This window comes from Molossus molossus, unplaced genomic scaffold (assembly GCF_014108415.1).
Source record: "Molossus molossus isolate mMolMol1 unplaced genomic scaffold, mMolMol1.p scaffold_m16_p_14, whole genome shotgun sequence".
Classification (NCBI taxonomy): Eukaryota; Metazoa; Chordata; class Mammalia; order Chiroptera; family Molossidae; genus Molossus; species Molossus molossus.
The window spans coordinates 50,739,013-50,754,300 of NW_023425349.1; the positions used below are offsets into that span (position 1 = coordinate 50,739,013).

Below are 15,288 nucleotides of genomic sequence, written 5' to 3' on the forward strand. Positions count from 1 at the left end.
GATGCAAGACTGGTACAATATTCGCAAATCAATAAATGTGACAAACCACATAAACAAAATGAAAGGTAAAAATCACACAATCACATCAATAAACGCTGAAAAAGCATTCGACAAAATCCAACACCATTTTCTGATAAAAACACTGAGCAATCTGGGAATAGAGAGATCATATCTCGACATAATAAAGGCCATATATGAAAGACCTACAGCCAACATCATACTCAATGGACAAAAACTAAAAGCATTTCCCTTAAGAACAGGAAAAAGACAGGGATGCCCACTTTCACCACTCTTATTTAACATAGTACTGGAAGTCTTAGTCACAGCAATCAGACAGGAAGAAAAGATAAAAGGGATCCAAACTGAAAAGAAGGAAGTGAAACTGTCGTCATTCACCGATTACATGATACTATACATAGAAAACCCCAAAGACTCCAGCAAAAGTTTCCTAGACTTAATAAATGAATATGGCAAAGTAGGAGGATACAAAATTAACATCAAGAAATCGATGGCATTCTTATACACCAATGTTGAACTCACAGAAAGAGAAACTAAAAAAACAATCCCATTTACCATTGTGGTAAAAAAATTAAGATACCTAGGAATAAACGGAATCAAAGAAATAAAGGACCTATTCGCAGAAAACTACAGGTCACTGAAAAAAGAAAGAGAAGAACATATAAAAAAATGGGCAGAGAAACTAAATAGACATCTTTCCAAAAAGGACATACAAATGGCTAAGAGACATATGAAGAAATACTCAACATCACTGATCATCAGAGAGATGCAAATTAAAACAACAATGAGGTATCACCTCACACCTGTCAGGATGTCCGCCATCAACAAATGATCAAACAACAAGTGTTGGCGAAGGTGTGGAGAAAAGGTGACTGTGGTATACTGCTGGTGGGAATGCAGACTGGTGCAGCCACTATGAAAACAATATGGTGTTACCTCAAAAAATTAAAAATTGAACTTCCATTTGACCCACTTCTAAGAATATACCCTAAGAAGCCTGAAACAACAATCAGAAAGAATGTATGTGCCCCCATGTTCATTGCAGCACTATTTACAATAGCTAAGATCTGGAAACAGTCCCAATGTCCATCAGAAATGAAAGGATGGTTCAACATATGCAAATCAATGATATACCTCATTAACAAAATTATAAAACTGATATCAATAGATGCAGAGAAAGCATCCTACAAGATATAGTATCCATTTATGATTAAAGCACTCAATAAAATGGGTACAGAAGAAAAGTACCTCAACATAATAAAGGCCATATATGGAAAACCCTCAGCCAGTATCATACTCAATCATGAAAAACTGAAAGCTTTTCCTCTAAGATCAGGAACAAGGCAAAGATGCCCACTTTCACCATAGATATTCAACACAGTACTAGAGTTATAGCCAGAGAAAGAAATAAAAGGAATACAAATTGGGAATAAAGAAGAAAGCTATTCCTATTTGCAGATGACATGATTCTATACATAGAAAACCCCAACAACTCCACCAAGATACTATTAGAAACAATAAACAAACACAGTAAAAAGTTGCAGTATACAAAGTCAATGTAAAAAAAACCAACTGTTGTGTTCCTAACTAACAATGATCAGAAAAAAAACAATTCCATTTGCAATTGCAACCAAAAGGATACAATACTTAAGAATAAATTTAACAAAGAAGTGAAATGCATATACACTGAAAATTACAAGACACTTGAAAAGAAATTGAGCACACAAAGAAATGGAAAGATATTCTATATTCATGGATCAGAAGAAGTAACATAGTTAAATGGCTATATTACCTAAAGCAATATACAAATTTAATGCAAGTCCCATAAAATCCCAATGGCATTTTTCAAAGAAGAGGTGACAGAATTGTACACCTGAAAATTATATAGTTATTAACAAATGTTACTCTAATTAATTTAATTTAAAAAAGTGAAAGACTGAAAAAGAACAAGTAAAAAGATCCATTTGTAAAGATACCACTTTTTACATAGACAATCCAATGGAATCTACAAAGATACTACTAGAGTTCATAAGTGAATTTAACAGTATCATAGTATAAATACAAGGTCAATCAATGTAAAAATCAATTATGTATCTATGCACTAACAATGAACAACTGGAAAATAAATGTTAGAAATCCATTTTTAATAATGTAAAAAACAACACAACAACCCATAAAATACTTAGGAATACGTATGACAAAAGATGACCAAGACTCACACAGCGAAAAACAATGTTGAGAGAAATTAATGGAGGCATGATGGGATGGTGAAATTGAAGAATTTCATGGTGGCACAGATTAGCAATTCTTTTTTTTTTTTAATCCTCTCCCAAGGACATTTTTCCATTTTTGTTCAGATACAGTGGGAGGGAGAGGAAAAGATAGAGAAAGAGAGAAACATCGATGCAAAAGGGACACATGGAGTGGCTGCCTCCCACAGGACCCCAACCAGGGCCGAGGATGAACTGAAACCAAGGTACGTGCCCTTGACCGGAATTGAACCCACGACTCGTTGGTTCGTGGGCCAATACTCAAACCGCTGAGCCAAACCGGCCAGGGCAGATTAGCAATTCTTAAAACTACTTTCACAGAACTCTAGGCTTGAATAAATAAGTAAATATATTGATGATAAGGGGGGCTGTTTTTCACTGCTACAAAAGTAAATTACAAATACACAAAGGAGAAAGACTACAAGGTACCCTGTTGTGTTGGATTATAAATGAAAGTATCAGTGTAAACTCATGGTACACTAATGCTTTCTAGATAAATACAGAAATAAATATAAATATAAGGGTTTGAATGCAAGGACTTAGAAGAAATGAAACACTAGCAGCAATGAACACATATAGTACACAGATCTTGATTTCTTTTTCTTTTGCAATTTTTACTAATTTATTTTTGTTACAGATCTTGGTTTCTAAAAGGAAGTAGGGTTCTTTAGAAAAATGGCTGATTGTAAGACCCAGACTGAGTAAGTTCAAGATGAGTCAACATCTTATTCTGCCAAAAAATAAGTAGTGCTCAAAATATGATGGCAACATATCAACAGAACACAGGAGTCAACCTGTATAAGGTCTTACTGGCCAACTCTGGGATAATGTGAGCATTAAAATAATGATTAGTAATGGATTATAAGCTATATGATATAATAAGTAAATAAATAGAGAAGAAAAAGCTCTCCCTCATAGAATGCTGCTAATAAATATAGAAAAAATGACTTAGAACCATTGATTCTTAAACCTATTAATTCCATGAAGAATAGGATAAAACAGTCTCAAAGTATCTCCACACACATAATTACAAAGAGAAAAATAGTTCTTTATAATACTTGTTTTGAAGACAAATTTGTTCCAAGCAATTGATATATTAGGAGACAATTTAAGGAATACATGAATTTCACATCTGTTTACGTGCAATTATATCAACAAGAAACACGAGGTTTTTTCTAGGTGAATGCAGAAAACTGCACCCAATTGAACTGCATAGAAACACATGTAATTTGTGCACAAATACAGACACACATATACTCCTCTCAAACATCTACCAGCTACCTAAGGGACCACATGTGTTATGAGCCCCATCCAACCACATTTGGTGTTGCAGCTTTCTATCCAATTTCAGATAAACACTTTAAATTATTTGACCCACTACACAATTCACAAACTGAACCCTTCCAATGCCTACTTTCACAAGCCAACTTCAGGTCTTTCTAAATACAAAGCACCATATTTACTGTATTTGTATATGTCTTGACAATTTAAAATGTGTAAAACTATGCAAATTTGTGCTATAGAAACCCATCAAGCCTAAGGGAGAAAAATGGGGGCATAACAGTGATTTTAGGAATGTATATATTGGGTTTTAGTAAAACTGACTGTACTTTGCAATGGAGAAATAAGGCAAATAGGGTAAAATGTACACAGAATTTCCATGTATACTCTTTTTTTTTTTCCATCCTCACCCGAGGACATTTTTTTTGATATTTTGTTCAGATAGAGTGGGAGGGAGAGAGAGAGAGAGAGAGAGAGAGAGAAACATCGATATGAAAGGGACACATCGAGTGGTCGCCACCCACACGACCCAACCAGGGCTGGGGACAAACTGCAACCGAGGTACGTGCCCTTAGCAGGAACCGAACCCGGGTCTCTCCAGACCGCAGGCCGACGCTCTAACTGCTGAGCCAAACTGGCCAGGGCTCCATGTATACTCTTGCATCTTTTCTATAAGTTGAAAGTTATACCACAATAAGAAGTTATTAAAAAGAGTAAACAATATCAATAAAAAATATTGGCCATGAATCAATCTATTAATGACACTAGCATGTACAGCTCCATTTATGTTTGTAGAATGTATTGTTTTAGTGGTTACCCTAAATAAAACTGAATTGTACAATGAGAAAATAATTTCCTTTCCAATTACTTTTCAATATTTCTAATCACATCAAGGAGAAAGTGGCTGTATAACTCATTATCTCCTTTTTATAAAAATCATCTCTGCTTTCAATAGGCAACAGTACAGATCTAGGATTTACTAACAGTTTTTATTGTTATGCAATATTGTTTTCTAATTTTGCAATGATATCAAACTTCCTTTCTGAATATTTTGAGTAATAAAAAGTGAAGTTAAAGATTTAGCCCTGACTAATGTGGCTTACTTGGTTGGATAGCATCCCGTGCACTGAAAGATTGCCAGTTCGATCCCAATTAGGGAGTTGTGCAGGAGGCATCCTATGGATGTCTTGCTCTCATATGGATCGTTCTCTCTCTCCCTTCCTATCTCTCTAAAAATCAATAAACCTTTTATCAATAAAAATCAATAAAAATCAATAAAAATATACACACTAAAAAACTACAGTAACTTACAGAAAAAAATTAAATAATAGTACAGTTATCCCTGACCAGTGTAGCTCAGTTGGGCATTGTCCTATCCATGTAAAGGTATTGGGTTTGATTCCCAGTCAGGGCACATGCCCAGGCTGTGGGCTTGATCCCTGGCAGGAGGCCACCGAATGATTTTTTGCTTTCACAATGATCTCTCTCTCCCTCTCAAAATCAATTTAAAAAAATAATAGTATAGTTAGCACTACAAACTGTGATGGAGTGCACAGTAGTATATGAAATGGCAAAAACTGTGAAGATGGTTTATAAGTTACTAAAAGGATGGGAAATGTACTCTAATACATAAAACTATAGAAGGTTACATACAATACATTTCACAATTTAAAATGCATAAAATGTCATACATGTAAGAGGAACTTCTGGTCCTATTGATGGGACCCTTTGGAAAGTTAATTGTTAACAGAAGAAAAAAAATGATAAAGGCCAAATTGCCAGAAATTTATGTCCTATTATCAATATACAGTTCAAATCCTCAGCACAAAGGAAGCATGAGTTTTTGAAGCAAAGCATTCAGCATAGACTAAGCTGGCAATTTGCAAAATAGAAAATATCTAATAACACCTGATTAGACACTCTTCACAATGTGCCATATCTTACAGATCTGTAACCTGTGCAACCTACTTCTTCAATGAGCTGATACCAGATCGCTCACTCACTTGTTAGGCTTAAATTAGTCCTAAAATACACAAATGTTTAACTTTTTGGAGTCCATTTTATAATTTTATACATTCAACCTTTTTATCCAGTCACCATATAGTCAGATCCTCTAACAACTCCCAAACCAGATGGAGGACAATATCGTAAAAGCCAAAGAAAATAGTAAGGATTCTTTCTAATCACTTGTATACCAGAGAAGTAGAGGCCCACTTGAGCTGTTTCAGGGTCCTGTTCTCACTTAGACTTACTAGCAAAGGTTTAAACAAAACAAAATCTAAACCTTATCTTTCTGGGGCTATTAAAGAAGTAGAAGGCATATGCAAAAGGAAAAAGAAATCTTACTGACAGTATATAATAGCATCCACAGCTAACAATATATACTATATGTCACATAGATATATAACAATATGCACATACTACATACAATAGTAAATACTCTTTCAGATTTAATCCTCACAAAAATCTTTTGAAATAGTTAGTATTATCTCCATTTTAGAGATGAGGAAACTGAGGCACAAAGCATTTAGACAACTTGCCCAAGTTAATAGCAAAGCCAGAATTCAAATAGTGGCAGCCCAACTGTAGAGCTGATGCTCTCAACTCCTAAGCCATGCTGCCTTTCAGTGGCTTAGATTCTCGGTCAGCGGTGTTTTCTAGCTAGATAAAGGATTCTCATTTTTTTTAAAGTGGTTTTATTTATATCATAAACAATAATATCAGATTGATTTCCCATCCAAAAAAAAAACTAAGTTCTTTTCAATACGCTTCCCAAAAGGATGTTCAAGACCAAAGGTCCATCGTTATGATGCTTCTCTTTAAACAATGCCACAGGATTACTCTTCGTATTAATTCCAAATGATAATTTCAAGAGTATGTTACAAAGGGAATTATAAGCTGTCTTTCCTCTTATAAAACATATTCATTTCCCAATAATAGCATAGATAGGACAGAAATGAGCAAAATTGAATGACTTACACAGGAGTTACTGCTGGTAAAATTAGTCATCACTTTTTGCTCTAGTTTGAATTTTAAAATTCACTAGAAGTGCCAAGTGAGTCAAAATATTATGTTAGTTTATACTTACCTCTTTGAGGAAAACCTCCATATCTTCTTGACTCTCAAATACAAAGGCTCTCAAGTCATTTGATGGAATGTGATTTTCAATATATTTGGCATTTTTATTATCTTTCATATTGATCTAAACACAAAAAGTTGATTTTCATGAAAACCAAACTGATTACTAGAAAATAATTATATTTAATTTAGATTTATTTTAATCAGATTAAATTTGATAACTGAGAAAAAGGAAAAAACAACTTGATATTGAAGGATCAACACTGTAAAACATCTGTTTAACCTAATTTATAATTTATTACCTAGAAACATCGAATACATAGTAAAGTAAAAGCTAAGACTTGAATAGTACCTGATGCATAGTGGTTTTGATATTATCTAATAATCAAGTTCCTTTCTGGTTAACTCACTGAAAACACTGAAACAGCTTTAGATTGTGACCTAAAAGTATAAACATTTCTCAACTGTCCCCAAACTTTTTCTTCCTCTTAATCTTCAGGAATTCACAGTATACATGGCAATAATTAATTGGTACAAAAACACAAAGAACTGAATAAAACTTTATGAAACGAATGGAAAAACTAGCTATGAATTAATTGTAACTATTAGTGCCTTCAGGAGAAACACAAGGTTTGTACCACTAGAGCATAAAAATGTAATGATTTACTTCAAAATATTAGCTAACTAGGTATTTCCTTATGCTGAGACTCAGCAGCATTGAAGATATAAAGATATACCAGGAAGAACTGTTTCAAGAAGAGTACACTCTTATTATTATTATTTTTGGTAAGTGCCCCTAGCGGGAACTGAACCCAGGACTCTCTGGTCCACAGGCCGACGCTCCAACCGCTGAACCAAACTGGCCAGGGCTCACTCTCTATTATTTATAGCAAATGATAAGGATGCTAAAAAGCAGAGTACGATTAAATCTCCCTAACACAGGTATATAAAAAATGCTATCTAGAAAATTTAAAGGAGAGAGATTAGCTCCAGCAGATGGAAATCACTTTTCTTAAAAAAATAAATAAACTTTATAAAAGGTATTTATGTTTTATATATATAAATATATAAATATTATATAGAAATAAAATGCAGCAAATAAAAGCTAGGGCTCTGGGGTCAGACAGATGTCACTTTAAATCCTGTATGTGACCTTAATCAAATACTACTAAAATCTCTGAAAACTTTAGTTATTCATCTTTAAATGGGTACAGTAAATCAGTCTACACCTCATAGGAATAAATGTGGATTAAAAGAGTTGATAAAATAAATGAAAAAAATTAGTGCGGCTCTTGTTACATAAATGCTGGCCAACATTACTCTCTATTTTAAATTACAGATTATCAATCAGTGTAGAAAAATGGATAAAGATCCACAAGCAATCAAAATAAAATGAAAATCACATAAAATACTGCCACCTGGACATAACATTTAGTGTCTATTTTTTCACAATTTTGGGGGGCACCAAAAATTATTGGAAGGAATAGTACAAATGAAATAAAATGTATTTGCTACAACTTATAGAAAGGGTAAAGCAAAAGTAACCCCAATATGACCACAGGGAGTAAAAAAAAAAATTTTTTTTTTATAGCTATGAATAAGCTGCCTAGAACCTAGTGCTCATTATCATTCTCTCCCAGGGTGTACTTGTCAGAGGTACTATATCAAGTCAGATTCTGGAGCCCCCATCCTGTGTAAGTTGGTTACATGGTCATTCAATTCTTTGATGGATTTCACTTGCTAATTTAGGTAATAAGTATAGAGGAAGTCACACAAGTAGGGGGTCATTCACTGGCCAATTTGCTCATTTCCAGTAGTGACTGATCTGCACTTTTCCCCAAGTGGAATGCATACTCCCATTGCTTTCAAGGTCTGGTTTCCTGATATCCAGAAGGAAGATTTGGCCACCTTGTTGGTTGTGCAGCTTTATCAGTTTCTTAGCATGTTCCTTCTCATAAGATTGGTGAAGAAAATATTTGGTAAAGTTCTCCAAAGTCACATCTTCACAGTCACAGTAGTAAGACAGACAGGTAGACATAGGAAGTGTATGTAGCACTCCAACATGATCTGGTGGTTAATGACAGCATCCTGTTTCACAATTTTTCAAAATGAAATCTTTCTATACATCCTATCCTGTAACCTTTTTAATAATTCATTAACATGTCACAAATGTCTTTTTATACAAGTAGAGACCTACACCAACATTTTTAATGGCTGCATAGTATTCCATAAGGTATAGGATAATTTACAAAACTGAACAACATCTTTGAAAATTTTGTTCTTTTGCCTCATCATTCTGCTTTTATTAACACTACTGTGAGTATAAGTGTAAAATCTTTGCACCTTCTCCAATTCTATGTTGAATTTGTTAGAAATAATTCATGAAAACAGATTGCTAACTGGCAAGTTATATGACTAAAATTTTATGTTTACATATTGTTAATTTGCCTATGAAGGTGGTAGCATTTCAACTAAATCTTGAAGGGTTAAGTGTGTATGGGAATACAGTTGGATGAAGGTGGTAGAAAAGGTGAAAGGTTATTCCAGGAAGGGTGAAAAAGCAGAGTATATCCTTTTATTTCAAAGATTTATAAAATGACAACATAAACCAGCTAGTAATCCGACTCTGTAATAGGTCAATATTAAAAAACCAAGTGACTAGAGGATAAAAAAATCAAATAAATTTCTAAAGTATTATTTTGAGGTTAGCATTTTAATAAAAATTTGTTGACAATTATACTTGATTATAACTTATATTAAGGATAACAATATTCTTTCTCCTAATCCTTACCAAATTAATCAAAACAAGAGTGCCAGGGTCCAAAATAGATATTCCCTTTTTGATCTGCCAAAAATAGTCTAATAATACATACCTGAGCAAGAAGAGAATACAGGAGTATGCACGTTAATTTTGCTAACATAATTTTTAAAACTATAAGAAATGATTTTTATACTGCATTCTTTTCTAAAGTACAAGAAATTATCTAGCAAAAACAATCCTTAAGTCATTTCTGGGTAAGTTCTAAGTTTATATTATATATGTGTATCTAATACATCATTACCAAAAAATGTTTTTACTTTTTGTGGCCAAACTTATTATTTTAAATATTTTATACAGAAATCTTCTATTAAATCCATGGCCATACTTCATTAAATGATTTACTAAATATAGCTTACCCTATTCTTAATGACCTTTAATCATCAATAAAAGAGCTATTAAATGTTTGAGGTCAATAAACTGGTTGCATTCTCAGAATCTTCATAATGCTCTGTTTTTATAGCAAGTGATTTTCTTGTCTACCTTTTGTCAGGTATTTTATATCAACATACTTATTTATAGCAGTTTTCTACCCCTTTGGCAGCATTTAATCTATTGCTCGCTATGACCTAAGAATAACAACTGCCAAAAGGAACCAGCTAACCAAGCTATTTTTATACACAATTCTTAGTCAATAAAGCACAATTTTCATATTTTTTTCTAGAACAAGTTCACAGGTGTTATTAATCAAGGGCCTTGTAAAAAGCTTCTGTTTGGATTCAGAAATATACCACGTGCTTCAAATCTGACAATGAAAAACCAGGGGTACAAATAAGACTAAGAATTCTTAAAACAACAAGAATCTATAATGATTACAATAATAAAACTAATAGATGCTACCAAGATAAACAAAATTTCTTACCGTGAGCATTATGGGCTCATAGACTCTTTGCTTAAATTTGTCTCTGTTATTTCTCAGCCATAAAACAGCATCATACGTGTCACGATATCTCTGTCTCAGCTTATCTTCCTTTTGATTCATAAGATTGTCAAATTGTACAATTTGATCATTCACACCTAAAATTGAAAAAAAAAACCAAAATATTGTTTCTCTGAAAACATTTGTTAGTAAAATAATCTAATAATACAAAAGAATATCGTAGATCCACAAGTTACAAACACCACTCAGCAAGTACCCAGTATAGTGAGAAAGACCCACCTTCAACAAATCTTTCTCTAATTTCCAAACACTTGGGATAAAAGATAATCTTTAAGCTATTGACAACAATAGGTCACATAAAAAAGAATACGAAAACACTAGATTTCCAATCGGAAAACAATCACAATAGATGTTCAAAATTCTGAGAAAAATTATTTTCAACTTAGAATTATATATACAACAAAACTGAGAAAAAGGGATAATGAAGTAAAGATATTTCCTAGGATGCCAAGACCCTAAAATTAATTCCTAAGTACCCACTTTTTAGGAGGTTACCTGATGATGTATTCTAATAAAATAAGGAAGTAATGTAGTAAAAGCAAAAGACCTGGAATTCAGAAATAATAGCTTTATCCAACACAGAAAAGGATCTGAGACCAATTCCAGATGACTGCCATGCAGCAGGCCTTGAAAATAATCAGTTTAGAAAGCAGGAGGATGGCAGGCTCCAGAACTCAAGAGAATGTCTGATAAGATAGGTTTTTGCCAATTTAAGGAAATACTAAAACAAATGATGCTTTAAAAACAAAAAAGGTAAATTACACCTGGCTGGCATAGCTCACTGGTTGAGCGTCAACCCGTCCACCAAGAGGTCTCTGCTTCAATTCCTGGTCAGGGCACATGCCCATGTTGTGGGCCCGATCCCCAGTGGGGAGGTATGCAGGAGGTGGTCAATCAATGTTCTTGCTCATCAATATTTATATCTCTCTCTCCCTCTCCCTTCCTTGCTAAAATCAATAAAGAAAAAAATATTTTTAAAAAAAAGGTAAATTACAACCTTTAAAAAAGCTATCAAAGGAAATTAGTTCAGAATATACTACTTGGCTCTGCTGTGAACAAGTTCATTATAATAATATGAATAACACTTAATATTTCTAGCATTTATTTATTTATTTATTTATTTTTGCATTTATCTTGAGATAGAGCAGGAGGGAGGGAGGGAGGAAGAGAGAGAGAGAGAGAAACATCGACGTGAAAGGGACACATGGAGTGGCTGCCTCCTACACGACCTAACCAGGGTCGGTACAAACTGCAACCACGGTACATGCCCTTAGCGGGAACCGAACCCGGTTCTCTCTGGACCTCAGGCCGATGCTCTAACCGCTGAGCCAAACCAGCCAGAGCAATATTTCTAGCTTTTAGATTTAACTCATAAACAGAGTACATAAAACTTGATTATGGTTCTCAATAAAATGTTTTCAGTCTCAAAAATATAAAAACCAGAGCACAGATTAGAGAATTTAGAATGTAGGAAGGGAGGAAAGTAAAAAAAAAGGATGGAAGTACTATTTTTAGCTTACAGTGTACATTCAAGAAATAGTGACAACTGTGAAATGACAAAAAGATATAGTCACAGTTATGATTAATAACTAATATTAATAATCTCATTTGAAGAATTACAACAGGGAGGGGGAAATTATGAGCTGAAATCCCATCTAAAGTAACAAATATCAAAAGATAACATCTAAAAACCCCATGATCTTCACTTACATGTGGAATCTAATGAACATCATAAACTGATGAACAAAACTGGTCCAGAAACATGAATGCATGGAACAGATTCACAGGTTTCAGAGGGGAGAGGGGTAGGGAGATGGGACGAGATTAACCAAAGAACTTATATACATATATACATAGCCCATGGACACAGACAATAGTGTGGGGAAGGCCTGGGGTGGGGCAGGGACTGGGTGGAGGAAGCAAAGGAGGGGAAAATGGGAGACATTTCTAATACTGTCAACATTAAAAAAATATAAAAAGATGATGTCTAAAATTGACAAATTAAGCTATGGTGAAATAAGAATATTCTGATAATATATGGAGGACTATTAGAAAAAAACTGTTGAAATCGTTAAAGTGTTTACTCTTGAGAGGAAGTCTGGAGGTTAGCAAGTAGTTGGGCCTCCCTTCTGTTCTAGTTTACTTTTTTTAAACCATACACACCTAGTACTTTGGTAAACATATAAAAACTGGTGTTTTAAAAAACTGATTTTATATATACTGAGCAAAATGAATATGACATTTCCTCTATGTGACTAATGCTATAGATCTAGCCACATGTCTACAGGAAAGCAAAGCAAAGATGTAACTGGACAGGCTTCAAGGAGCAAAGCAAATGAAAAGTTTATGAAGGCTAGAATAAAGAGCTTAAATTTGATCTGAGAAATAAGTGAGTGATTTTCTAAAGAAAATAAAGCAAAGGGCCCAGCCAGTGTGGCTCAGTGGATGAGCACTGACCCATGCACCAAGAGGTTGCCAGTTTGAATCCCAGTCAGGGCACATGCCCAGGCTGTGGGCCAAATCCCCAGTGGGGGGCATGCGGGAGGGGGCCAATCAATGTTCTCTCTCATCGATGTTTCTAGCCCCCCCCCCCTTCCTTTCTCTAAAATCAATAAAGAAACAAAAACATTAAAAAAAGAGAGAAAAGAAAGCAAAACATTTTTAGAATTAAATCAACTGATATAATCTGACCTAAGATAATGGCCAGCCATTGGCAAATCATAATACATGACAAATATAGGTAATTAAGGCACTAAGTTGGAAGAACTGAGCTGAGCATCCCCAACAGGGAGGCCTGAATATTTAAAGACATGATATCAGAAGAAAGCCCATCATCAGAGATGTAGCTCCATTTTATAAATGTCTCTTCATCCTAAGTTTAATAAAACTTACTCTTTTTCTCCTTCTCTAGAGTTTCCCTCTCTTTATGCTTATCAATTTTCTCGCTTTCACATGATTCCTTTTCATCTTGAACTCGTCTCAGATCATTTGTAATGTCATCAATCTGGGGCTGAAGATTTGCACAGTTTTCTGTGGTCCTCAGTTCATTTTGCAAATCTTCTATCATTTTGCGGGTATTACTTATTCTCCTCTGTCGGTCATGCTCTTCATTTTGTTTTACTGTTAAAGCCTGCTGAAGTTCCTCAATCTAATAAAACAAAAGATGGTTAGTACTAAAGATTGTTTTTTCTCCTGGTTTATAAAGCTTTTATAATAATATAGTTTAAAAATGCAAACAATCTAAGAACATGGGTGTTTGCCTTACTAAAAGGTATCCTGCTAGAATTAGACCATTCTTCTTACCAGGTTACCTATATCTTTGTTTTATTTGTTCACTAACACATCCCAAGTACCTAGAGTAGGTTAGCATATAATTAACGCTCATTAAATATTTGCTAAATACACTATTTATAAAGCCAATCAGCATATTTCTAGATATTTATAGGAAGTAAATGCATATTTCATATCCTAACACTGAAATTAAAAGTCACACAGTATATAATACTTTGAATAAATGATAGATTATTTCACCCTATTAATTTTAAACTAAAATAAATGACTTTATTTCAACACAATTATTTTCTAATAATACTTCAAATTAATATTGTGAGCTTCTTAAAAAATATATTTTTAAATTCTCACCCGAGGATATTTTTCCCATTTATTTTCAGACAGAGTGGGAGGGAGAAAGAGAGTGAGAGAGAAACATCGATGTGAGAGAGACACATTGACTGGCTGCCTCCCGCACAACCCCAATCAGGGCAGGGACCGTACCGCAACTAAGGTATGGGTGCCCTTGACCGGAATCGAACCACAACTCTTTGGGCTTCGGGTCAACGCTCTAATTGCTGAGCCAAACGGGCCAGGGCAATATCGTGAGCTTTTAAACATTAACCTATATGTTTAGATTTGTTAACTTATATTCAGGGTAAATTATTTTTAAAAAAACCCATATCATGTAAGTTGTCAATGAAATGTTTGTCAAAACCAGGCATAGTCTACCTAGAACATTAAGATTTTAAGACACACACAAACATAAATATACACTTACACACACACCATCTTTATTTTAAAAAATAGAATTTTGTATTAAAATAGACAAGGTTAACACATCATATAATTTGCCTATTTGCTCACTTTCTTTCCAAGTCACATTTACTCCCTCCCCATTATAAAAGTAACAACATATTATGGAAAATACATAAAAAAATAAAAATCTATCATCTTAATGCCCTCAATATTCACATTTTAATGCCTATCTATAGAACATATATGTTTTACTAAATGGCATCACTGACAATGTATCGAGAGCAGTTTCTCATTATACCCATATGTCCTTGCAAAATAAAATATTAATAGCTGCATTATGTCTTGTTCAATGGACATATCACATTTTACTCATTCTCTATTGTTGAAAATTTGGGTATCAGTTTCTTCCTCCTAAAAATTTAGCTTTAAAAGTGTCAAGATAACAAATGCCAAAATCTCCTTTCCTGTACCAAACACACTAGAGGAAAAATATTTTGAAAGAATTAAGTTACATATCTGAAAATTAACAATGTTTAATGGGCCTAAAAGGAGGAAGCAGACAGGAATCCATAGAGTTCAGTCAGGCAAGTCCAAGTTGTCCAGGAGAATAAATAGGCATGCCACAGAAGAGAGGAATAGAATTAGGAATCACCAAACAGCCCTGGCAAGTTTAGCTCAGCAGTTAGGGCATCGGCCCACGGACCAAAGAGTCTCAGGTTCGATTCCGGTCAAGGGCACACACCTCTGTTTTGGTTTTGTCTCCAGCCCTGGTCAGGGCTGTGAGGGAGGCAACCAGTCGATATGTCTCTCACATTGATGTTTCTCTGTTTCTTTCTCTCTCTTTCCCCTTCTCT

General features: G+C 34.2%; 1 protein-coding gene across 4 annotated transcripts in view; it reads right to left on the reverse strand.

The window, feature by feature from the left end:
- SMC5 (structural maintenance of chromosomes 5) overlaps window positions 1–15,288 on the reverse strand; it is a 105,494-nt gene that overhangs the window by 35,254 nt on the left and 54,952 nt on the right. For all 4 annotated transcript variants that reach the window (XM_036260918.1, XM_036260917.1, XM_036260916.1 and 1 more), the window contains 3 exons: window positions 13,298–13,553; window positions 10,328–10,482; window positions 6,658–6,771 (listed from right to left, as the gene is read on the reverse strand). In XM_036260918.1, the coding sequence (XP_036116811.1) occupies window positions 6,658–6,771; window positions 10,328–10,482; window positions 13,298–13,553 (525 nt within the window). The remainder of the gene's footprint in view (window positions 1–6,657; window positions 6,772–10,327; window positions 10,483–13,297; window positions 13,554–15,288) is intronic.